The sequence below is a fragment of the Rhea americana genome, unplaced genomic scaffold (genome assembly GCF_003343005.1).
Source record: "Rhea americana isolate MKP2758 unplaced genomic scaffold, rheAme1 scaffold_146, whole genome shotgun sequence".
In the NCBI taxonomy this organism is placed as follows: domain Eukaryota; kingdom Metazoa; phylum Chordata; class Aves; order Rheiformes; family Rheidae; genus Rhea; species Rhea americana.
In genome coordinates, this window is record NW_028185550.1 from 1,818,001 (window position 1) to 1,844,791 (window position 26,791).

Below are 26,791 nucleotides of genomic sequence, written 5' to 3' on the forward strand. Positions count from 1 at the left end.
AATAAAAGCATGACATTTCAACATCTGCATCTGGAAGGAAATTCAGCCTGAGTAGTCATCCTTTGGTTGTGAAAGGAGCACTGATTATTTAAATCATATGTGCTCTACATGTTCTGAAGAGGCCCACTGGGCATGATTCAAGGCCTATTGGAATGAAGTGGAATTTCTTTATGGATTCAGTAGGTAGATTTGGGCCTTTGGTTTAGGCCCCAAATTGACATAGGGAACAGAGGCTGAATTACCACTCTCTTGAGAGTTTGGGAATGCTATACAGTAGTTAGATTTTTGTGCTACCAAAATAAAATTGCTGCTGCTGAAGAAACCTGAAAGCTTTAGATAATAAAATCTTCAAAAAGAGTTGTTAGTCTCATAGGTGCAGATGGGTAGTTCAGTTTAGGTTGAATTTAACTTTCAGAGTCTTCTTAAAACTCATAGTATACACTTTATGGTAGACAAAGCCACAGCAGGAAATATTAAAGAGAAAGATAGGGGAAAAAAGATATTACTTAATGGATTAGTAATATCCRAATCAAAATATTTTGTTGAGGGGAGGGAGACATTCTTTAATTAACAGTGAGGAATCTGCGTCTAGCCCATAGGAATTTGATGAGCATACTGCTATGGGGAACAAGGCTTGAATGTGTTTTGTTTGGTCCCATTTATGTCTTTAGTGCATTTTCAAGGAAAAGATGAGATCTATGCATCTTCTTCACATTATTTGATTTGCACTGCCCTCAGCTGGTGAATTTGAGGAATACTGCCTCAGCTCTAGTAGGAAAGTATACCAGGCCAGTCTGAATGAAGGTAACTAAAGTCAAGCTACTGAAATTGGATGTTCTTGTGCCAGCTCCTGCCAGCTATGCCCTCATAGTACACACAGTGGATGTGTTCGGAACAGATGGATTTGTCTGAACAGTCCTTGTTGCCACAATACCCAGGAATCTCATCAATTTTCATGTATGATTTGTTCATCCTGTGAATGCTGTTATCTGCCCATTCATAGGTGGGGTGAAGGCACTCATTCAAGGTCATGCAAGGATCCTGCGACACAGAGAAAGTTTGAACTTGAGTCTTCCTAACCCCAGGATGGTAGCCATAGGACCATCTTTTCAGAGTACCATGTGCTGTTGTACCTGCACACTGTGTACACTACAACACACTTTTCTCAGTTCTGGTACTTACTCCATGATTTCCAAATACTGATCGTCCAGCAGTTACAAACAAGGTTTTCATTTGGTGGGACAATAAGAACTTATTTGTCAACATAGAAAAGAGATAAATCCCTCAAGACTGTGTATTTGGTTTGTTTTGTGACAAAAGTACATATATAATGCGGTATCCTTTAAGCAGTCAGTGCCAGTTCCACATATCTCAAGTGTATTCCTGGTAAATTTATAACTATTGCTTCAGCCAGTAATTATTCTGTGCTTAAAACATTTCAGGAGAAGCAGAGATTGAGAGTGATGATGATGATGACTATGATGATGATTGTAAAAAGTCTTCGATGGATGAAGTAAGTGTTTACATTTATTTTATTCTGATGGGTCAGTTCCAACAATTGTGGGTTGGCTGGTGTTACCAGGAGTTGGGCTACCATCTAGTGGAGAAAGGAAGCAGAGCACTGGAAACATGCTATGCCAGCTTTCTGAAGTTGATTGCTAACAGTCTTAGAAGCACATCGGTACTTTTTTTCATTTATATTTTAATTTATTGAAGAATAAAAATTAGTAACACCATAGCTGATCTGTTTTAGCCAGCTGCTTGTGGTGTATTCAACACTGTTGGAAGTAAAAACTAGATGTTGAAAACTTAGAGCTATAGTATTTATCCAACAGTATTGAAAAGCATACTCACCACCATGCAAGTATAACAATAATGCACTCACTCCTTTCCCTAGGAGCCTTGTAAAAAGAATGAATACAGCATCAGTTTAATTTGACCTTGAAACTGTATAGCAAATTCTCTTCATTAGCATATGAAGCTTCTGGAGTGGTGCATTTACTTCACTAAGCCCRGATGAGTGGAAGATATCGTGGTAGACACAAAACTGGGCATTGGTACTTGTGGTTGCTGCATTGATGGTCACCGTGGGTTTTGATAGGCTCAAACTGCAACGTTTTCCCTTCTCTGTCCCAGGGAACTGCTGGAAGTGAGGCTATGGCCACAGAAGAAATGTCTAACCTCGTGAACTATATACAGCCGGTGAAGTTTGAGTCATTTGAAATATCAAAAAGTAAGTAAGCTAAGTATGAGCAACATCTTTTGCTGAAAATTACCTAGAGGTGTTGCAAGAAAGTTCTGGAGAAATGCTAGTTCTGTGTCCTTTCAGTTACATACAAATACAATGGTAGAAGATGTTCTCTTGGTATTAAGCCCAATAATTCCTCATATATCTTGAGATCTGCATTAGTCTAAATATCAAGCTTCATCAACAGTAATTCCAGTTTCAAAGACATTTCTGAAAATGTTATATTTACATTGTGTTTATTGTCCATGACTGAAGAGTTACTTAAGGAGTTTAAGGAGATCATAAATATTCCTTCAGCTTAGGGGAGTGCATTTGTATTTTGCCTGATTTACTTTATAAAGGATTTAATGTAAGCAGAGTGTTTGCCCTTCCCATATGCAAATTCCATCTTTCTTGCCTGTGTGCATTGTGTAGAAAAGGCCATAACTTCATCCCCTGCTGGCTTTTACAGAAGATGCCTTGCTGGGAATGCGCTCTATGGCATCCTTAATGAACACTGCAGCATCTTTTGCTTTCTCAAAGCAGAATCCCTCACTGTTTGCCTGCCCTTTTTCACTTTGTTTTGACAGGTTACAATATGCTCTTCGAGCTCTTTAGTTAAAGAGGCATATAGCATTTTAATTTGTTATGGATTTATGGAGGCCTTGCAAAGGACAGGCAATGAGTTCCTAAGTCTGTATCTGTATATAAGATTTTCCATTTATTTCTTTTGAATAATGAACTTATAATTATGATCACAACTGCCTAATTAGAATAGTATTAAATACATCCCACAAAAGGAAGTACTAAAAAAGTAAATGTTAAAAAGTCATTACCTATTTATATGTATGTGCACATTTATATAGGCATACACACAAACTTCCACAAAATCATGCAGAGCGCTGTACCAATTCCTTATAATAGTGTCCCTTGGATGTTTATAATTTTCATTAGCTCTAATGAGCATTACAAATACACAGTGGGAAGGAAATATTCCTTCTGGAAAGGAAGTCATGTGAATCCTAGCAAGACAAGTTGATGCAGCTGTTGTAAAATTCTCATGTGTAGGCTTCTTCTGTATCACATGTCTGTGCCTTTCTGAGTTACATATTTTGTAAGGAACTGTTCACGTCCAGGCTTTCTACTGTAAGCCTTGATGTGACCTTTGATCAATGAAGTTGGTTCTGTGAACTCAGTATTAAGGAATCAATATTTCTGATGTTTGTGTAAAAAAAAATGTTGCTGGTTGTTTAAAGCAGTGGCCTCTGTAGCATGACTTCTGGGTTTTGCTCTTACTCCTGGCCCTGACTTCCTGACAGACCTTTATTAAATTCAGTGAACATCAGTTGAATAGGAAAGAATTAGATAAGTATTTTTTTTGATTCAATTTCATCAATTTCTGAAATGTTTTATTTGTACTTGTTTCTTTGATTTAATTCCCAATGTTTARTAAACATTCTACAGCATTCTGCCTGTTATGCTCCAAAATGGCTTGGGTGTCTATATATGCACTAACTGTTCCTAGTTTTGGGTGTATAAGGCTATGAGTAGTAAAAACGTAGTCAATATGTTACAAGATGCATTCAGAAGATTAAACTTCTCTTTTCTCCTACTCAAAGACCTTTGTTTTGAAATGCTGTGGGTATAAAACAGCTAGGATTGAGGTTATAAAAAACATTACTCTTTAATGCAGGTTAAGATGTTAGYGCTAAGTGTAAGATGTGTTGCTAGTGCTGTCATGTTAGTAAGGGGAGGGTTGGGAGAGGAATAATCATTTTTATAAAGAGCTCAGACAGGAGTGAGCTGGCTGGAACCAAGTCTGGAGAAAGAGGATATTGCTCGTTGGAAGGGTGGAAGGGAAGATAAGTGCCAAGGAAGCAGCCTCGAGGGAATGGCAGGAGTCTTTCTGTAACAGCTATGACTAATGGCAGTAGCATGATGGCTACTAGCTAGAAAGCAGTTTTCAAACTTCCTGGAAAAGGATGAATGGTAACGAAGTGCTTTTGGAAGAACAGTAAAAAAACAAAAATACCAAAGCAAACGTTCATTCYGGATATAAAAGAATATGAAAACTAGAGAGAAGTTAGGGAACASGGATTGCAAGGAAATACCAGTCTCAGCTCTCCTAGAGGAAAATAATCACTTTTGGGACATGTGGTGATCCTCTGATTCTTTAGCATATCCTGCAGAGTCTGCAGRTCACCAGCTGGCAGCACTTTTTCCTTTTTCCTCCCACACTGGCCAAAAGAATCTAGCTCCTCACCTTGGAGCCTCTGCTTCCCTTTTGGCTTCCTGTTAAGAGACAGCCCACCTGTTTCTCTCTGCAAGACAGTACATTTGGGCAGTTTTATCTGTCTCCTACAGCTTCACAGTTTGACTTCAGGGAGCTAGCCAGGCTGGCTTCCTGGCCATCCCTGGATTATTTCTGCAGTCCAGTTACTTCTAAAACCAGATGAGGGTAAGCTCTTTCTCTGGCTTTTTGTTTACTTTCAATGGAGTGGTGGGGCTAGAGAGTTCATGGTACAACATGTGCACTATTGGCCTCATCTAAAGAGGCAAATTCAAGGCAGATGTGAGCTGACCCTACCATATTGAAGATAACAAGAACTACTGCAGGCACAGCTAGCACACTGCTTAGTTTAATCTGATATGACATTAGTTATTGCAGCTTCAAATTGGCTCAGACCCTTTGCATCCACCTGCAAAGACAGTCTAGAGATCCTCCGGGATCCCCTGCGTTACCCACAACAGCAACCATGTCACCTCTGCTCCTCACCTATGAGCTTGGAGCTCTACCCCTCAGAATAAATCAACACGGTATTTTGTAAGCAAACATGAGAGACCTCTGCCCATGCACTGACTTCCTGGGGACCTGCAGCTGGTGCAGTACYACTCCCGGGCAGCACCAATCCCCTTCGTTCCGGCAGCGCTAATGTGGGTTTGACAGAGCCCTTGAGTATGTGCAGAGTGAGCTTACTGCTTTCAGCAAGCGATTGTATAGATGAATCCTCTGAGATTACTGTAAAGYAAGCTGGTGAACAGTAGGTGGGTTAGAGGAATTAAGACTAAACCAGTTGTTTGCAGCTAATATACCGCATATATTTTCATGCTCTGATATGTCACTGTTTTCTCTCCCTTTCAAAATTACAGAACGTAACAAGAGTTTTGAAATGTCTTCCTTCGTGGAAACCAAAGGGCTTGAACAACTTACAAAGTCTCCTGTGGAATTTGTGGAGTATCCTTGACTTTCAGAAAGCTTCTTTCCTAGCCTTTCTCAGTCTTAGATTTGTTACAGGGCTTTACTGGAATAGACAGTAGAAGGAACAGGCTACATATTGAAGACTTGCTGCTTTATATTCTCATTATTAAACTTATCATCCCATGTGAGATGGCGGGAGTTATGGGAGAAAATTGTCAAGATGTGAGTAACTTTCTGAAAACTCCTGCAGGAGAGTGCACTTTTCCTCAAACTCTTGTTCCTCTGGTTCCAAGATCACTGAACTTTTTCATTAGCAYCCACTTCCTTTTTAGTTTTTCTTTTGTAACTTCTAGAGAAAAGCTAAGGAGGAATCTGTTTAGACCTTTCAGTGTTTCTCACTGTATCTTTTCATGGCTGCAGTTCAGAAAGAATGATCAAGATGTACCRTAAAGAAGATTAATGGAGAGAGATAACCTGCAGCATATGTCTGAGACTGGTAGATTTGGCTATAAGTGCATACTCATCCATTCTGCTTGTATGTGGAGGCTAATTCTAATGCTCATTTCAGAAGAGTATYTACTTTTTAGCTGAGTACCTCTGTCCCCTCCAGTGGAAGGTTTGCTGGTTACAGCTAGTTAGTCTTTATAAACACAATCTTAGGAAAATTGCAAGTTAGTAATCATGATGATACATAGAATTTTACGAATGCTATTTTTTTGATATAAATGCCTATGCTRTTTCCTTGCTTACTCCAAGTACTCTGTACAGGAACAAATAGCACCTTTAATCACCCTCTGTTTATCATGTCTCCTACAAAATTATGGATCTCTGGAAACATTCTGGTTGCAGAAATTCGAAAAGCAAAGCTGCACCATTCTGTAAAGATCATCTATGTTTAAATATTGCAATTGTGTAACCTTTCTGCAAGGTGTTTTTTGTCACACGAACCACAGCTTAACTACTCACCCTTTAGATACAACAAAATGCAGCTAAGCCGAATTTATCCAAAGGGAACACGTGTAGATTCTTCGAACTACATGCCGCAGGTCTTTTGGAATGCTGGCTGCCAGATGGTTGCTCTTAACTTCCAAACTGTAGGTAGGTTGTGATGGTCTTTTGATTTATTTTTCCACTTCTCTGATGCAGTTTTCATATGGGAGATGGGGAAGGCTTTATTCACCAAAACATTGTCAGCGGTTGAATAATACTTAATGTTAGTTAATATTTTTTTAACTTGACCTGAACAGTATTCATAATTAATGTGCTACGGCTCATGCAATATACACACATAATGACCTCAGAGTTAGCATCATTTGTAAGTGGTAAYTATTGAGCAGCATTTGAGATCTGGCAATAATTTTATTCCCATGTTTTGCAAAGTRTCTGTATATCAAGACCAAAGTGACTTAGACAGCAAATTCCATTTTAAAACTGAGTGTTTAAAAATGAAAAACATTTAGCCTCCTAGATGCACAAGTCACTGTTGAAATAGGGTGTGTCGTCTTCCAAAGTTATGTCTGTTCTGTGAGACATACGAGTATTTCCAGTTTCTGGATCCCAGTACATACTCTGGCCGTGTTGCCTCTAGGCTGGTGTCATTGCCTTGTTCCTTTCTCAGTCATGGCCATGTATGCGCTGTCCCTCCCTGGAAAGGAAAAGCCTGCGCAGCTGCAAGGGAGCTATGGCCTGCTCCACTGGATCCCCTGCGTGGGTGAGCTGGGAGGCAGGACTGTGAAGGAGCACTGCACCACAATGTAGGTGTAGTCTATAAAGTATTGGAAACCTTTTCAGACCAGTTTCAACCAAGTATTAGGCACCTAKCATCCTACTAATTTTAGGAGGGGTTAAAGACATTGAGTACTTTGCTTGGTCAGGTCCTGAATCCGTACAATACTGGTGAACTCAACACCTAAGTAAAAATGCTCCTTCTAAAATTTGAAAATGTAATCTACAGAGTAATATCTAAAAGCTTTCCTTTTTTATGGAAAGAATCCAGGAGGGTGGCTGCAATCAAATTTGAAAGCTCTTTTAACAAACAACAGCATCCCATAAATATCTCTTTGCATTATATGTTTGAAATTACAGTGCATAGTATTATTTTATTGCTTATTTATAATTGTGATTTGCACAGAACTAATCGTTATGAATATTTTTTTACCATGTAGATTTGTCTATGCAAATAAACATGGGAATGTATGAGTACAATGGCAAAAGCGGATACAGGTTAAAGCCAGAGTTCATGAGAAGACCAGACAAACATTTTGACCCATTTACTGAAAGTATAGTGGATGGAATAGTAGCTAATACCTTGTCTGTCAAGGTAGGTATACAACCAGTGAAAATGCTCTCTTGATCGTGTCAGAACATACATATGTTTCTGTTTTGCAGTGGCCTAGCAAATGACCATGCTAATTCAAGAAAATACATTTAATTTCAGGGAGTGACATTTAATTTTTAAAGTGTGAAGGATCTTGCCCCACATTTCATATTGCAGATTAAATAAGAGTACTTCTATTGTGTATGTTCTTTCATGCAAGTAACTAGGATGTTACTGAGTTTAAGAGAAGTTTGGCCAAATTTTTAGTAACAGAGGGCTGAATTTAAAACATGAKACTGTTATGAAGTGGTAGGTTGCACTGGAATAGCCACAACAGTACACTACTTAGTCCAAAACCAGATTTCTGTCCCTCCTATAAGTTCTCCAGAAAATTGTTGAACCCTAAACGTGAGCTGCAGGGTCATTGCCAACTTGCCTGATTACTTTTTTAAGGACTCCTCATGAAGTCCAGCGACCCTCAGGAAATCTGTAAATTGAAAACTACTTCTGTGAATGTTTAGTTGCACTGGCTATGACAGGATCACAAATTTATACTCTGTGTATCTCTAGGTATAAAAGCATAAACTTTGTGAAATCCTGTTATCCCTTTAAGGGATGCRTTCATTAGGATGGTGTCCTTATTGCGGAGTCCACCTACAAAATATTCTCCTATTTTCATTGAGAGAAATAAGTACTTTTTTTCGGGCCGCAGGCATAAGCATAGCGGCACACTGCTATAGGGAATATGAACGAAGCAGTAACCTGATGACGTACGTGGTATAAAAGATGACTAGCTGGGAGCATCCTTTCATGGTGACCCATAATCACAGAACCTTTTAGTTCCTCCTGGGGGTTTTGAGGCACCTTCTTCTGCTATTTTACTAAATGGAGACGGAAATCATTCAATAGCTATTAGGAGATGCACAGCATTTCTGACAGGAATGAGCATCCAGGTGTGATGAGACAGCTATCAGAAGTCAGCTGCTTCTGCCTGCCCAGAGAAGACTCTGCTAGTTATAAAGTCAGTGGCCACATACAGTACAGCCGAAAACTGAGTAAGATTTGCTTTTAGCAAATCTGAGGTTATTAAGGTGCAGTGACATGGTGCAGTGACATGGCTGAATATTCCCCTGCTTCTTCAATTTTCTGAATTGCAGGCCTGCTTTTATATTTTTTCAGAGCTGCAAGGAGAGTTCAGTTTCCAGTTTAAAGCAAGAAATAGTAAAGACCAGCTTTTTCTTAGTTGTCTTGGTTTTGTAACARAACTTTATCTCTGTGAAGAGCCTTAGTATTAGAATATGTATTTTTAGCTTGTTTTTTTTTTTCTCTCACAGTAAAAGGCACACGTAGTTTCTTTGCTGCTCATACCTCTTTTCTTCCAGCATTATCTTCTGAAGTTGTGGTTGAAACTGGCTAGAAATTACAGGTCTCAAAGATAATGTGTTGTGAAAATAAGCAGACAGATTGAGAAAGGAGATCCAAATTAGTATTCCTACAGAGGGAAGGACAGCAGCAGGATTTTAACCACATTATTACTCACAGGGGAATTCAGGGTCACAAGGTCCCAGAAAAGCAGGCCTCCTAAGTTGTTTTTCTGTCTGCAGTGTTAGACAGTGGTTTGTTTATTGTTTTGGGGGTTTTGTTTGGTTATTTTTTTTAAGAACACATGCTATCTTATCATTAATGAGAATTATCCATCTGAATTTCAACCACTTGTTTCCTAACCTGCCAAAACTATCTCTAGTGATTCTCATTTATTTTATTTTTAGATAATTTCAGGTCAGTTTCTTTCTGATAAAAAAGTTGGTACCTATGTAGAAGTTGACATGTTTGGCCTGCCTGTCGATACAAGAAGAAAAGCTTTAAAGACAAAGACCTCTCAAGGCAATGCAGTTAATCCTGTGTGGGAAGAGGAAACCATAGTGTTCAAGAAGGTTGGTGTAAAACTTGCCTCCCAAAGGCACACCATGCTTGTTTTATCTCTATCTTGTCCAGCAGGATAATTTCATGTTTTGAGAAAGTTTGCATTTGCCGGAAAGAATATAAAGAGATTACAAATGTTTTTTTTTTTTTTCCTTCAACTGTTCACTGTTAACCACTTCTGGTGTAATTTKGCTGCTGTAGTCATGCCAGTCTCTACTAAAATAGGTCAGGTTAAAAGTGACCTTGCTTGTGTCACTGACACGGCTGGAAGCAGCAAACATGTCAATAGACGGATCTCCGTGACATGGTGCGGTGCTGTGCTGAGCCACGAACAAGCAAGCGCAGATCCCAGAAGCAGTTTTGCTGAATTACTGTGGCATTTTGCGTGGGCTGAGCAGCCTTGCTGAAAAGCAGAACTCGTTAACTTGCAAGCAACACAGAATGTGTATGTGTAGCTATACCGATTTGGCTGTCCAAGCTTGCACGTTCAAAGCAATGTTATCTCTGCTTAGGACTGGATTGTGCTAAATAAATGTAATCTTAGTGATGAAATATCATAAATGCCATCTACCTGACATGAGACATAGGCCCCTGAGTTACTCATGCGGTTTGAACAATATTACTCAGATTCAATTCTCCAAACTTGCAGAAAAACTAAGCCTGTTTTAGGATCATGCAAGATGAACTTATAAAATGCAGCATACTATGTTTTATAAGTATAYGCAAAACCAGTAGCTCTACTGTTACCTAGGTTTGGACAGTGTGTTTAAATCAGTCTTGAGTCCCAGTATTTGAGGCACAACTTCTCTCATGTCTCTAAGCAAATGTAGTTCACAGAGATACTTAGACAGTTGGTGCTTGCAGCCCTGCTTTCTAGGGAGTGCAGCTTTCTTCCCTGAATATTTTGCTTTCTGAATGATTTTGTTTTGGCAGCCTGCCTGAGCTCAGCTTTGGAAATATCACTAGCATTTTTCTTCTGTGATCGACTTCTAATTCGTGTCCTTCGTTTCTCTATTTAGTTATGATCATGCTTGACTGCCTCTGTGCTCAGAAGGAGCATGGATTACTATTTTTAGTTATATTGAAAATAACTTACAGAAACTCTTAGTTTTGGATTGTTGCTTTTTTTTCATTGTCTAGATAAATTTTAGCATGACATGTTCTGAGAAAGTAGATATACGTATCTGCACCAAGTTTCACAATTTGTGTGTTTGTRTGGGTATTCACACTGACTAAGAAAATGAGATGTATTATGCTGCACATTTTTTAAAGTCTCACTGGCAGGGCATGAATAAAATTAAGATTCTTTTACTTCTGAGATTTAAAGTGATTCGRGTCTTTGTGGGGTAGTCTAGCAACCTTTATTTCATTTTTTGTTTTCTTTTTTTGCTGTTTGTCCTTCTTTCTTGCGTAGTCGACCACACCATGTCAGGAAGCATCCAATGCTTGCAAGCATCCTGCCTGACTAAACCTCTTTAGCCTTGCCAGCAAATGTACCGCAGCACTGGAAAACCCACTGGGGTTGACATGTTCATGTGATTCGCACTTTGACACTCTRCAAAACGTGTTGAGTTACTTACTAAGTTTTCAACACTACTATGTCTATCAGTGACTTGTCTCASAAATAAGTAATCCCACTGGCACACACACAAAGGAAAAAAAAATCAAACATGTAGAGTCTGAGAACAGAGCGCATTAAAATATGGTAAGAGTGGAGCAGCCGAAGTCGCTTGTACTGTGTTCAGAATGTGAACAGTTAGATTGCTGCTTTCAGCATCCTATGCACATGTCTTACCTCAAGTTTCTTGACTTGAAAAATAACTATGGGAGTTATTCTGATAYGCAGTTGCATATACTCTTATTTCTTGTAGATCAAGATTTACTGTGAATGTATAGATATTGTTATCTAATGGATAGAAATGTCTCTTTCTGTCTGCTATGTATCCTGTCTCTAGAAGCAGCTGTTTTATTCAGAACAGACTGGTAATAATGCAACAATATTTCATCCTAGGTTGTTTTACCTTCCCTGGCATGTTTGAGGCTAGCAGTGTATGAGGAAGGAGGGAAATTTATTGGTCATCGGATATTACCTGTCTCAGCGATTCGACCAGGTAAACTTTCTTCTCTCTTGAGACATACGTTGTGTGGTAAAAAAACAGCAAACCAGAATTTCAACTACTGTAGATCAACAAAAATTCTGCAGCTTTATAGCAACTGGGGATTTGAATAATATATCTTATCTTTAAACAGGGAGATACCGTATTTCACCAGAAATTTAAATCTCATTTAAATTTAAATGTTTTTCTCATTTAAATRAACCAGGAAAACCAGTAGAGTTAAGCATTGGCGGCATGGTCRGCACTTGCTGGTCTACAGTAGATCAATTGCATGTTCACAGGTTTATGCTGGTAAGCACAATTATACACTTTTGAGAGGAAAGAGGGCAGCAGCAGCCAATTCTGCTATGTTGTCTTTGTGAGAATGGAAGAGCGCTGGGAATGAAAGAAAATCATGCTCCTGTGATGTAATTTGTGCAGGCATGCACCCAAGGACTGACAGTGGATATCCATACAAGCTGTTGTGTCTCTGTAAAATAAACCCAACATTATTTTATCTTCATTGTTGAAAATTTTAAAGATCACTTCTTTAAAGAGCACTATTCCATATCGTATTATTACTGTTACTATTAGTTTGACCACTTAACTGCAAATTGTCTTGTTTGAGAACTCAGCCTCAGTTTTCCAGGTGAGGGTCTTACTTGTGAGGYATGTTTCAGAAGGATGTGGTGACACTGGCTTTTTGAGCAAGGGAAGTGTCTGAATTCCAAACCAGTTTTCCAGTGATGAGAGGGTAGGACTCCAAAATAGGGCCGTAGGCACGTTGACAGCTTCAGTCACAGTGGAAGAGGAAGGATACCTGTGTCTACACTACACCCGAGCTAGCCAATCCCAGCAGTTGCACTGAACTCACATGTCCCTGTATCTAGCAGTTGTTTTCTRTTTCGTGCCTGGAGACTGTCTGAGCTCAGGTAACCTGTAAATCTGTCCCTTCTTCTCCAGTGGCACGTGACAACAGGACAGTTGTAAGTAGCTCCAAGCCTTGGCTGGTGTGGGTTGCCTGGCCCCTGCACAAGCGCCGGCGGTCTGGGTGAAGCTTGCTGCTGGGCACGTCTCTGCAGCAGGATTTTCTTGCCAGTCTAATCTGAAGTCTCATTTCTTTTTCCCTTCTCCCTTCCTCTTCTCTCTCCTGCTGTTGGCTATGCATTCCTGGCCCTTCTGGTGTGCCAGCTCTGTCAACTGACAGATGTTTTTGTGAGCCAACCCGCAAGGATAAATCAAAGAGCAAACTCTCTGCTTTTTTATACTGGATGAATTTTCTGCTGAGTTCATAGATAAAATTGCCTCAGGGAATGTTTGAGAGTGCCAGAGCAAGGTAGGTGATGGGAGAAGAGGAAGGGTGGCTGTGAGCAGGAGGCAGGATTTCCCTCTTCTGGTGGAAGTGAGTTTATACACTTGTATAACCTTAACTTGAATAATCCCTTTGAGCAGCACAGAGCCTATTCAAAAAAGCATTAAATGAGGTACCTACTTTTAAGTTTGTTCTTTTCAGAACAAAAGCCACTATGTTAAACCATACAAGCACTTTGGAGAGCTTGTACCCACAGCCAGTCTTCTGTCCTGCTGACTCCGGTGATCATTCGTTTACAGCATGTGATGGAGAACAGCATGATTATTTTAGTTTGTGTACATGCTGAAAATCAGCTGTGGAGCTCAAGGGAACTGAGGAACCTTTGTAATATGTAATTTTTCTTCTTATGTCAGAGCACAAGGGAAAGAACAAGAGTGGGTGGTGTGTGGCTAGAAGAAGGGGATTGGGRCTGGCCATTAGCTTGGCAGAGCTGTAACACTATGTGCCCTTAATCACACAGGACAGCTTTCAACACTGTCTGCAAATTATCTTTTTTCAAATACATTTCTAAGGTTGGTCACCTGAGAGGATTCATTCTGACACTCTTTAGAGGAACAATGCCACATTGCCTCTGTGGTTTAATTAGATATTGTATTATGGATGAACTAGGACATCTCAATTTTATCAGCAATTCAGATTCCTGAGTACCAGGAGAATTACTTTTGAAAATAAAATAAGATCTCCAAAACTAAAAAAAGCCTGACTAGAAGGAATAAAATAGAATATAGCAAAAATAATATAAATGACAATTTAGTATCCATCAGGGACTTAAAAATAAAGGGGAAATACTCTTTTAACCTGCAGTGCTCCTATGTTTTTCTAACAATCCTTTGTCTGTGTGCTTGTCTCTGAAAACCTTAAGATAAATCCTTCCCTATGAGAAGTTCCTGGAGTTGTTGGCTCAGTTGAAGGCATGTTGTAAATAACAAATGATAATACAATTATGCTGGAAATACCCAGTTTATGCTCTAAACTGGATGGCTCTTGTTTTACAGGCTACCACTACATCTGTTTGAGGAATGAAAGGAACCAACCTTTGACACTGCCAGCTCTCTTTGTGTACATAGAGGTCAAAGACTATGTACCTGATACTTATGCAGGTARTTTTGTGAATTTTTTCTACTGGGAAATATAAAGGTTAATTGAAATGCTAAATGAATATGGTGTCAGTGACCTGACGTAATRGGATAGCAGTCATTTGAACAAAGCACTGCATCTGATGGAGCATTATGTCTCATCACTCATGCAGAACAGCTCAATTTGTAGCAGTCTACCTGTGGTTTAGGATCAGAGCAAGCGCTTTAATTTTCAGCAGACTTTGCATGACTCCAAAGGAGGAAAGGTTCCAGACACTTGCTGTTGAAACACAAATGAAACTTTGTTTACGTGACACAGTTGTGTGTAGGTGTTCCTAAGCAGAGGGAAGTGCTGTGCTACATGCAGAGTACTGTATTTTGGAGTCAGCTATAAACCAGGCTAGGTTTAAAGATCGTATTGGGCATATTCAGTTAAAAGAAATGTGTTCTACATATCTGTTTTGATTTTGAAACAATAGGATTTTTACTAATGCTCCTTGTGCCTCATGTCTTGGAGCAGGAACCAAGCTGGCCATTGCTGAAAGCCTGTGAAAATCCATCATAAAATACCATGTGCACAAAAATGTATATCCACATCACCCAAGCGCAGACTCAAAGATGTAATAAAAAGCTCAGCGAAAGCAGCATCTTTGGTCTGCCCCATTTTTCTCTTAGCCCTCTGTTACAATACTGAATGGTGATCAGGCTCAGTATTAGTGAATAAATACTGCCAGCACGTGTTCCCTCTGCTGGAGTTTAATGGCTCATGTTAGAGTACCTGTGCATGACAGTGTACTCCCTTCCATTGCTGTTTCTAAGGCCTAATACCTCTAAAGAACAGATCTGTAGAAAAAACATCTGCTTTCCTTAAAGCCTGATGAACACTAGAACCATAACATAAGGGGCTTGGAACTGAAGCGTTTGCTTTGTTTCTAGATGTGATCGAGGCCTTATCCAATCCAATTAGATATGTAAACCTGATGGAGCAGAGAGCTAAGCAGTTGGCAGCATTGACATTGGAAGATGAGGAAGAGGTGAAGAAAGAGGTAAGGGAGGTTTCAGAGTTTCTGCAAATTATGTTACAGAATTTGAAAGCACCTACCTTCCCTAGAAAGACAAATATTAAAAGTCTGTAGGAAATGTATATGTTGATTACTTAAGCACCTTTAAAAATCCTACCCAGAATCAGACTTGGATATGTTACAACTGAGTAACATGCACTCTGTGTATGTTTCCACTGAAATCAGCATGTTATGAGTAGAGCAACTTCAGAGGTAAGGTAAGGAGACACCAAAAGCTCAATGAAAAACCATGCTAGGTGTCTGATGATTTGCACCTTTGTTATTTAATAAATGAAGATCATCATAAGTAATTTTCTGGTGTTTACCAGTCTGGTGATGGAGTTCCCCTTGTAAAAATGATAACTGTGTATCAGCAGCTCTTCCTGAAAATATTACAGATATTCCAGAATTTCAAGTTCTGTTTATAGCACTTCATTTCTGGAGATCTTATTCTGTTCAGAAGCATTCACATCTCACAGATTCTGATGTTTCTCATGAGCAAAGAAAAACTAAAGAGACCTAATACCATCATAGAATAATTTAGATTGGAAGGGATCTCTGGAGGTCAACCTCTCGTAAGTCTTAGAGAGAGATATGAAGGAGGAGACTGTAGTATGGCTAAGTGTTCAAGCCTATTGTTGTAGCTTAGTTGAAAGCTGTGGGAGCCAGATTTTCAGTAATTTACTGTGTGTTTGGATTTGTGTGGTTTTCTAAGGACTAGCCTTTAAACCTCATTTTTCTGTATAATTGCGTATACTGTACATACAAATGCAGAAATGTAATTTTGAGCATACTTCAGAGTGCTAACAGTTTAGCTTTTGTTTCCTATATTTTCATTTATAGCGAGGAATTCAAAGCAATTAAAAAGATTCAGTCTCCCTCAGCTTCAGTTATTGTCACTTGGACCTTTCCTAGTGGTGTTTGAAAAGATCAACSTTGTATTTAAAGATCACTTGTGTCAGATGTTAGGTATGTCATGTGGATCAAAAGGCACCTCTGTGCAGATCCCTAGCAAACATGAAGAAAATGCTTTGTAATCCTAAAATGCTCTTAGCTGTGGTGTCTGTCTTTTTCAATTCTCAGATGTGCAAAACCTCATCTGAACTAGATTTTGTAACCAAGAATACATTCCCAAAGCAGACCAGATGAGTCAAAGTCATTGCAATTCATTGGCCAACAATCTACTCTTTATGCAGTGCCACAAGTGTGGCTGAATGAGGACACTGTGAAATGYTCTATAGTATGTTAGACATTTATCTGGGACACTCTACACATGAGATTCTATTTTAATAGCAAAGTCTTTTTTTAACATAATGCTTTAAATACCTCTAGAGGTCATTTTTACTTTTGAAAAAGTACAGATTTCCCTGGTCTGTACAAGCTTATTTGTTAGTTTAAGAAAAAGAATACCTTTTAAAGCAACTAGGAAGAGGGGAAGTTGCACTGCAATACAAGGCTTAGGGAATGTTAACATATGTCAAGRAGCTTGAAAACTCATAGAATAAAGGAGCTGGTTTTGAAGTACTGCAGAAATAATACCTTTAAAAGGAAACTGTAATGATTGTGGTCGTGCATTTCCTAAAAATATATAGCCATTCAAGTAGAGGCAGCAGCAGAAGATATATGCAAAATTTCTGCTCTATGTCTCGGTCCAGATACACCGTTCCTACCTTGCATTTACAAACATACATGCTAGGTAAGAATATTTGGCAGCTGGACTGCACTTGGAAATCTCAAAYTGCCTGATCTCTAAAATAACATTTTTGTTATCGGTCAGCAGGGCTAATGAAAGTTTAAGGGATTGATTTTGTTCATTTGCAAAAATACATATGAATCACATTGGTTTAATAATTRCAAATATGCTCATTGGCAATATAGTTAAATAATTCCAAGTGTGTTTGCCAGATATGCATAAGTGCACCTGGACTGAGTTTCTCTAGGTACAATTTCAAATCTACACACTATTAATGTTTGTGTCCAAAGCTGTGCTGTCTGCTAGCACTGACTCCTGCCACATGTCCTTTCCCTCTTCTCACAGACATGTATTTATCTGAGCTGGGTTCCTGCAGCTGTCAAAATCGTTTGTTTTTTTTTTCTCTGCTGTGTTAAAGTTTAAACTGCATTCTTGTAAGACATTCCTCAGATTTCTTGTAAAACAGTAGCCAAATAAGCTACTTAATTATGAATTATTTTGAACAGATAAATTAACCTTTCTTTAGGCTTAGAATTACACTGCCTGTTAATTATCAGTGGAATAACATAAATCAAGAAGAAGAATCACTGAAGAACTGATAAAATTTACAGCAGCTATTCTGTATTATTTTGCGGTGTTCCCATCTTGAACATGACACAAAGTCCTAGCTTTAGGTTTCTGAACAACACTTGAGTTCCAAGCTCTGCTTCAGCCTGGCCTTAGATTAACTGTTCTGTAGATGGGACTTCTCAGAACAAAAGCGCTGAAATACCTGCGCCGTGGGGTTTGCACATTTAACTGCCTTCATCTGAGTATGCACCGGATCTCTGCCTGTGTGTGGGCAGCGAAGGTTGCCTCCTTACCCAGCGCAGTGCCCTTTGCCTACAGGAGGAAGAGATTTCAGAGATTTGCCGCGGGGAGTTCCTCAGTGTATATTTATCCCTGCCCGAGGCGGAGCGATGTGACTAGCTCCTATCTTTTCATCCCCACAGCCATGGGAGTGGAAGTGTGCRGGGGTCTGGAAGAGGCTGGCCAGAGCAAGGCGCCTTTCTGCCGCACCTGCTGGTGTAGTGTCCCTGGGGACACGTGTAATTCCTGCCGCCGAGCCGTGTTAGGGGGCCAGGAGGTCTAGCTGCCTCGTTAGTGTGTCTGAAGGTGAAAGAGGCAGAACGTCTGACCTCTCGTTTCTACCCGTGAAACAGGGTGTTGAAACGGAAACTATTTTTTTGCGTTCCTGGATTTAAAACGTGTGTAATCACTGCAGTTGACTTCTTTGGTTAAATAAAACTATTTTGGTAGAGAAAGTAGACAAAAGGATCTCTAGGGGAGCAGCTTCACTCAGCATGTCTGATACTATTATTTAAAATGAAAATTGAGGCATACTTTCCCAACTTATTATGACTGGATCAAGTTGCAGGAGCAGAATTTAAGACCATCTGACATTTCTTATAGGGAGACTTTGTTTTCACTTGCTTACCTTTTGCTAAGGGAAGTAGAGGCAAAATCATGTAAGTGCTGTCATATTTCTGYGTCCTTCCCAGACTCCCCCGTGGGATGCACACGTTCTCCCAGTGCCCCCGGAGAAAGCCCTGTCTCCAGACATACACAGGCTGCTGCAGAAGCAATGAAAGCTGTAGTCAAAGCTCTGCAGCACAGATCCACTCACTGTCAGAGTAGGATCTCCCTCTTCAAATACATTTCATCCCCTTTTCACTATAAAAATAAAAATACCGACTATATACGTATGTACCTGTACGGTATCAATCTCTCTACTTAAATTGTAAACATAGCATGTTAAAAAAGACATGGCAATGTATAGAATAGAAACCATTTTCCGTGAATATTAAAACTGTAAAATAAAAAGTTAGATTGTAGCATATATTCTAAAAAAAGAAAAGAGCCCACAGTATTCTCCATTAAGGGAAAATCATGTTTACTTTAGTATTCTGGAAGATGAATTATGAGAAGAGAAAGTGCTCTGTAATGAGATTAAATTGCTTGATGCACTGAAAATTACTCTTTATTCACTTCCTGATCCTGTCTCATGTTTCTGCTTTAGTTTCTGAAAACAGATGATTTCTGTCTGAAACAGGCAGGCTGTATTAGTAGTTTTTCAACAAGCCATGATGTAGCATTTCACACCTTACAAATTTAGTCTCATAAAAGATGATGCCCTCTTTCACATGCAGTAGCTTTTAGGGTACAAACTTGCCAGAAGTTAGAGATTTTAGCTTTACTTTTATTAAATGTTGATGATCCAGGTGGCAATTGTTCTTTCTGTTAAATTARTGAAATGCCTACTGTGAGGAGTGTGTATTTATACAGCCACAGCTCTTGCCAGTCACATCATTCTGCTATCATAAATGTTGGTGAGGTCATCTTTTTCTTCTCTTTTCCTGCTCCRGATAAATGAAGTGGTTGGCATGGTTTTCAATTGCATAACGCTTCTGCTTCAGTATTTCTCACCTATAATTTTGGGAGAAATAAGCTATTGAGATAGAAATCCTTTTGCAATATACAGAGTGATGTTAGGGCCAAGGTGAAGGAAATCAAGAGCAGGAGCAGCACAAAATGGTTATATCACAGTGTATTTTGCCTCTGTTGATGCTGTGGCAGGCTGATATTTTGCAAGCATGGGGTAACCAAGAAAAAAAAAAAAAAAAGTGTGGTATCCTGCTTCTGTGTGTGATTTGGTTACCATTGCAACATGAAATGAAAGCCACTGAAGGAACAAATCCAAGACTCCCCTCAGACACCATGGCAACTGGCCCTTCGTAGGGTCATGGAGAAGAGCGGGGTGCTCATTTCAAAATCAAAATTGCTTTGAGTGACTTTCTGTTTGCTGAGCACTGGGTGCTTGCTCGGCATATGCAAATCCGGTGGCCGCAAGGATAACTGTTCAGTGCATAGTACAAGGTAAGCTGTAAACCTGAGCCTCCAGGAAACTGGAGGGAAAGAAAAGATCGTGGAAAATGCTTAAATATTTGGATACCACAGATGTTTTTATACAGCAGGATGGCGATACTGTTTACATATTATCCTTGGAGTGTAATTGCAAGAATGTAAGATCTTGGGAATCAGAAGTATGTCTCTGTGCTGTAAGAAATGGTGAATAATGATAGTGCTGTGTGTATCTGTGAAATTTAAAAGCAACTTTGTATGCACATTTTGTTCACAGCAGGGATTCGAGCAATATTTTCATGCCAGCTTCTACATTATTTCTAGAAAGGTTTTATAGCAAAGAACAATACTTTTCAGTAAAACAGAAATTTCACATCTGGTGCAGCTAATACATACCGTATTGAAAATTGTCCCTGTTGAGTTATATCTACTTAAAATAAAAATACTTCTTCAGAATAATAAATGCTCTATTTCTTCTTGAAATTTACCCCACAAAAATGAACTACTCTGGATTGCCATGGCCCTTAAAGATTCTCTTTTTTTCTTTCCTTTTAAAATGATTTATTTATGATTTATTTATAGCCTTTACAGAATTTTATGATTTTAAAAGGGGCTAAGTTAATCTGAAAATAAATAATTTTCAGTCTGTTTCTTAAGAAGAGTAATGTAAACTGTTATGTGTTTTCAGATTGACCATGGAGATGCACCGTCAGAAGCCAACAATGAACCTAGGCCAACACCAGCAGAAAATGGAGTAAATTGCACTGCCTCTCTTACACCGAAGCCAGCAACTCAGGTTGTCCATAGCCAACCAGCACCAGGTAAAGTATAATAATAATAACAAAATCTTTGTAAAATTAATCTGCCTAAAGATCTTTCTTGTACTTTGAAGAATGAAAGGGGCTTTTTTATAAAACAAGTGGGCATTTTCCTACAAGTCTTTTTCAAATACACAAGTGTCTTCTACCTAAGAGAGTTGCCTTTGGGCTAGAATCGAAGRTCATTATGAGCAAGAAAGTTTGCCATTGGATTTTCGGTGTTGTTGCAAGTGCAGGAATCTCTYTAGATTACTTTTACAAATATGCCTACATTTGTGCATGTAGTTAGATCTTATTCCACATACAAAATATACTCTTACATACTTATATATTCTGTATTGGTACTTCTTCTATAATAAATGCTCGCTAAACCACAGTATTTATAATTTTATGGCTGCAGTCTTCATAGGCTTGATCTAACTGACTTCCAAGGAGCTGGATTCATCTCATGTTCAGAAATTTTGCACTGTCATCGTAATATAAAGCAGTTGTACTAACCGTCAGCCTAATACCACTTAAATGACTCAGATGAGTGGTATCAGTGAGTTCAATAACATCCTTCTCATGAGTAAAACAAGGAAGCTGAGGTGGGTTTTTGGAAGATAGCTTTTTGGTGTTGGTTCACAGGACTAGTGTTATTTTCCATGTTGCTACTTTTCTGTTCAAGAGATGTCTTTTCTCAAATAATTAATAAATGCATATGTCAGTATATGTTCTATGTCACCTGCCGTATTTTAATATACAATCAAAGCAACACAATAATGGCTGTTATTTTAAAAGAATCAGAACCAGTCATCTCTTCTACCTCTAGGTTCGGTAAAAGCACCTGCAAAGACAGAAGATCTTATTCAGAGTGTCCTCACAGGTAATAAACATACARTTTGTTGCACGAATGATACACTTTTTTGTCAAGAGAAACATGTATTTTTGTGAAATGGGTCATCTGGCTTAGACATTTCTTTGAGTGGTCATGATTGCAGTAAGTCATAGAAAATGTACATACCAGCTCTTCTTCCTCAACTTTGAAACATGAAGTGTTTGAGCACCCATTTCATGAGATCAGTATTGTGTCCTTACAGGGAATTTTCTTTAATGTCCTGTTTCTGCAATCTTACAGGCTGAACACTGTGCTGCCATCTTACGCAGACACAAAATAGCATTATTTTCAAAAGGAAGCTAAACTGTTCCAAATATTGTGAATAGTAGTGGAACAATTTTGTCTCTATTAGCCTTTTGGCACTCCCATCACTCCTGCAAAATTGAAACTGCTCTGCTGCACTAGGCAAGTTGTCTGTCTGTCAGGTGGTGCYCTGTTGTTCAACTGGGAGTTGTATCCTCAAACTTAGAGATAGATTTTAGGTTGCAAATCTCATAATTCAGTTTGGTTTCTAGTCATTCCCCTACATTAGAACTCACTTCATGTCCAAATCTTGCGTAGGCCTAGCTTTAGGTGCAGAAAAGAGATAAAACRCATGGAAGTCAGTGTGCTGTTTGCCTTGTGGTGTCTCTCACAGACAGTGGAAAGAGGGTGGCCCTGAGCATGGCAGCATCTGCTGGTTTCGTACGCTCGGTCTGCGGGGAGGTCTGGGAACGCTCCTCAGTGTGCCTTTCTCAGACCAGCCTCCCAGATCGTGCAAGCCAGGGTTCCCTGCCATGACTGGTAAACAGCTGGCCATGCATCTCAGCTGATCCAGGGTCCCCAACATAAGAGAGACTAGGTTTCTTCTAGGGCGCCTTGGGCAGGTTCTGGGTGTGAGCTGAGTTTTTTCAACGGGACGAGATGTGCAGCGCCGTCCTTGCTCACCGACCGTCGTCCGCATCTTCTCGTATGCGGGCTTCGGAAAAGAGGCCTTGCAGGACGCGGTCCGAAGGAGTTCCTGCCTGCCCGTGGTGCTGTGCTGGGGCTGGGCAGGAAGGAGTAAGGAGCTGCACTGGGCATGGTATCAGGGTAGCTCCCTCTAGCCAGTGTGTGGGTCAAGGATGGAGTGCAGGCAGCTGAAGTGCTGCTTGTGAGGGGTTTCCCTTSTTGGGTAGCTCCTACAGTTTGCATTTCCGCCATCCATGCTCTGCCTTGGCAAATGTAACTAACAAATCAACCTGAAATAGCAAAGACGACCTAGAATGGCTGCTTTCTCCTCTCTAGTTGGGAAAAACGTCATCTAGAGAGACGGGAGACTGGAAGTGTTGGTTCAGTGGAAAAGAAATGTGATCACATTTATATATCTTGGGCTAGTGAGAACCTTCTGCATTTGAAAGGGGTTGAGGAAAGAAAGAAAATGTTTCTATTTTGCTGGACATCTTTCTGTTCTAAATTTTCCCTTCACTTCCTACTCTTAAATCAGTTAAATTTACCACAGTATTTTCTATCTTGTTAGTTTATTACCAGAAAAGTTTACTTGGTTAGTTTAAACTAGTGCATCTCATTTAACATCCGTAAACAAGCATACTTTGTTTCATTCCCTGCTGATGGCARTTTCTGTGTGCTGATAAAGTATGATTTCAGTCAAAGAAAATTGAAGTGGCTTTTGTTATTACCATTGCAGAAGTGGAAGCACAGACTATTGAGGAGCTAAAACAGCAGAAGTCATTTGTTAAGCTTCAGAAGAAGCACTACAAAGAAATGAAGGACCTTGTAAAGAGGCATCACAAGAAAACCACTGATCTTATCAAAGAGCACACTGCAAAGTATAATGAAATTCAAAATGACTACCTGCGACGAAGAGCAGTTTTAGAAAAAACAGCAAAAAGAGACAGTAAGAAAAAGTATGTTGAATGCGGTTTTCCTGACTTTAATATTAAAGATCTTTACCCAGTCTTGTTTTATGGTAGACAAATACTACAGAGGTGACATTAGGGTACAGATAAAAATCRAAAGTATTCCTAGGTAAAATAAAATCAAAGGCTTTGATATAGAGAAATCATTGTGAGTCACCAGACAAAACCTTCCTGCTATATTCTGGTTCTCCTCTAGAAGCCAGATAAGGTTTTCATGACTTTATACCTCCTTCCCTGTAAATTWGGGCACACAGTATTTGTGTCTGGAGGCTTTCACCCCGATACTGATAGGTAACTCAGCTGTACTGGCAGCAGCAGCCAGTGGTTTGYTGGTGAGTTTAATCATAAACTATGTGATGGGACATCTTCTACATACTGAGGGAGTTCAGGAACCAGATGGCAGTGTTAAAGAACTCCGACCCATCTGGACAATGTGTTTTGTCTTCCTGCTCAGGTCAGCTGTGGCATGTGTTATCAGAGGACCCCATCATCTCCTGTGCTGACCTCYTGTAGGAGAAAGAGTGTCTGTTCCCTGGGGACTGCAGCCCCACGCTTGATAATGTAACTTTATAATGTAGCTCCGTAGTCAAGTAAGGAGAGGTTTTTATTCAAGTAGCAACACGTAGTCGTCTTGCCCGTACTGAGGAATCAGTTTACTCTAGGCACCCACAGTATGCTTTCTGGAGGTAGAACAAGATCCGAGTATCCAAACAAACAAAATTTAATCCTCTGTTATTTGTGGGTAGAATGGATATTCTGAAAACCCTTGTCTCCAGCTTGGAACCCTGGAAAAAAAAACGGTGCTGGAGTACAAAGCATGAGATATATTTACATGAAAGAAACACCTGATAGAGTTATTAACATCTGACTACAGCTTAACTGATGATCTGTCCAGACCACGCAAGGACTCTTTAGTGATTGCTTGACTTTGCCTCTGAGTACGCACCGCTTCTGTGCCATGTCTCTTCCTCAGTCTTGCACTGCCATATCTCTTTGACTTTATGTTAATAAGGATCATTCTTTACCCCAGGCAAAACTTAGGCACAYGTAAGTACAATCAGCACCCAGTATTGTTACAATTGAGTGTTTAATCAGGCAAGGGTATCCTCCCAGATTCTTCTTTCTCCCATCAGGGCAGCATTCTGATTTTAACACAATTTATTTCTTAAAGTAATTAGATAATCACAGAAACCCTTTAATTTTTCACAAAATTGATCRACTGCAATTCTTGAAGAAAACATTAAACAAGCAGTAAGAAAATTTCTCAAAGTTTTCTTTTTGGTAGGAGACCATCAGAAAAAATAACTACAAGCATTCTCTYGCTGCTAAACCTGTTGATAATACCACTGATTACAAGTAACTAGGATTCGGGCCATAAGTTGTCCCTAGAAAGGAGYTTATTCATTTATGCTTGCCTGATGACAGAACCACATTGGCTTATTAGGAATTTTATGCTCAYGATACATCTATATTCAGCCAGCCTTAACTGTAGCCAGTTTTCAGGCTTCTAGATGGTACACTTGAGTTTTCTAAACTCTCTTAATGACTGGTTGTCAACTGCATATGCTGGAACATTTTTTATACTGTGTTTTCCAATACTAACGTGTGGGATAGACAGTGCTAACGAAACAGTTTTAGGTTTCTTTCTTTTCTGTAGCATATTCTGTTCAAATTTAAGCAGAAGAACAAGCTGAAYAAATAAAATGACTCATTTATCTTTGGGTAAAAAGGATTTTGGTTTTTTATTTCATTATAATCTGACTATAAATCATTCATGATAGTCAGACAGTAAAACACTCCACTCTCCTCCAKTACACTGAGCTGTCACAGAAATTTCAGAGATGTGAAGTTTTATGTGCAGATGCTAAGAAATCTGAAGGTTAAAAAACATGATGGTGAATTACAAAAAGGCATGAATGTATATTTAGGGCTTTTCAAAGTTGCAAGTACGTATTATCTCAAGCAGAAAACTTTTAATAGRATAGTACTTCCCAGCAAAAAGGCAATTTTTATCATTTTAAACTATTACTTTAAACTATTTGCCTGTAGCTAGAGTACCTTACAYTACTTTATCAGAAGTCCCCTGTGTCAGATTGCCATACAAATGTGTCAACTGTGATCAGCAGCAATTGATGTTTTATGCCCGTTTCTGAAATTCAGCCAAGATTTGGTGAAGTCGATGTCTGTGGGGTGATTGGGCTATTTATTTATATACTGGTATTTTATTGGTTAGTTCAGAAGTTTCTGTTTATTTAACACRTCACTTAAAAGGCAGTCTTGGTGCTTTAGGTCACGTTTAGAAATAGGCCGTATCTCTTCTGCCCAACAGCACGAAGGAGATGTYGGCTTCAGAACGTGTGGCGTAGATCACTGGCTTGGTGTTCGTGGAGAGCGCTCTGTCTTGCGGCTTCACCTGCCACACGGACACCGCTTAACCTCTTAGCAGAGTATCTAAAGAGAATCCAAGTACAACAGTGCAGATAAGATACCTTGGTCCGGAGCCTCGGGCTGATGAAAGCAGCTTCACAGTATTTCAGCCGAAGTTACGCTAACCCCCAGCAGCTGGGAACTCGGACCCGAGAGAGGAAAGACGCCCGCGGCCAGCGCAGCGAGGGCTCCGTGCCGGGCTCTCCTTGCACTGCTCCATGGCAAACTCAATCGTTCCCACGCTGYCGGCCCTCTCTCTGCAGGGTATCGGTGTTTTGTCCATCTCGAGCGCTTTTTCCTGAGGTTTCCTAGGCAACTGATTTAACACCTGYGTAGAGCAGTAATCACAGCAGTAGAGCAGGGATACAGCATAATTATATTTTTTAATGTTTTCCTTGGGTTTCACTCACTAATGACCTGAGGTTGATACTGCTTTTGCTSTTTATCTGGGTTTTTTTGCTTGTTTCTTTTTCCTGGAGCAGCTTTTTTTCCCCTAAAAGATTAAATTAATGCCAAAATGGACTTATTACAGCTGAAATCATCTTCTTGCCCTATATGTGGTACTGCAAAACCTGATGGGTTCTATATAAACCAGCTACGTTAAAAACAGAGCTGAAGTGGTGGGCAGAGTGTACATACCTAGTGACTTACTGCTGGCATGTGTCCKGGTGCGTTGCAGATCCGAAGCGGGGAGCCCGGACCACAGTTGTGCAACCATTGAACAGGAGTTAGCCGCGCTCGACTCCGAAATGAGCCAGAAGTTAGTCGAACTCAAAGAGAAGCAACAGCAGCAGCTGCTAAATCTCCGGCAGGAGCAGTATTACAGTGAGAAGTATCAGAAACGAGAGCACATTAAGCTGGTAAGTTTGTTGCAGCGTCCGCTTTTCTTYAGCGATCCCTCGGCCG

At 39.7% G+C, this 26,791-nt stretch overlaps 1 protein-coding gene across 1 annotated transcript in view; it reads left to right on the forward strand.

The window, feature by feature from the left end:
- Positions 1–26,791, forward strand: part of PLCB1 (phospholipase C beta 1) — a 416,514-nt gene that overhangs the window by 314,836 nt on the left and 74,887 nt on the right. The window contains exons 15-27 of the mRNA XM_085299181.1: positions 1,443–1,513; positions 2,137–2,233; positions 5,378–5,462; positions 6,400–6,524; positions 7,592–7,746; positions 9,513–9,677; positions 11,678–11,777; positions 14,130–14,234; positions 15,147–15,256; positions 20,554–20,686; positions 21,495–21,548; positions 23,227–23,446; positions 26,565–26,745. Coding sequence (XP_085155307.1) covers positions 1,443–1,513; positions 2,137–2,233; positions 5,378–5,462; positions 6,400–6,524; positions 7,592–7,746; positions 9,513–9,677; positions 11,678–11,777; positions 14,130–14,234; positions 15,147–15,256; positions 20,554–20,686; positions 21,495–21,548; positions 23,227–23,446; positions 26,565–26,745 — 1,601 coding nt within the window. The remainder of the gene's footprint in view (positions 1–1,442; positions 1,514–2,136; positions 2,234–5,377; positions 5,463–6,399; positions 6,525–7,591; positions 7,747–9,512; positions 9,678–11,677; positions 11,778–14,129; positions 14,235–15,146; positions 15,257–20,553; positions 20,687–21,494; positions 21,549–23,226; positions 23,447–26,564; positions 26,746–26,791) is intronic.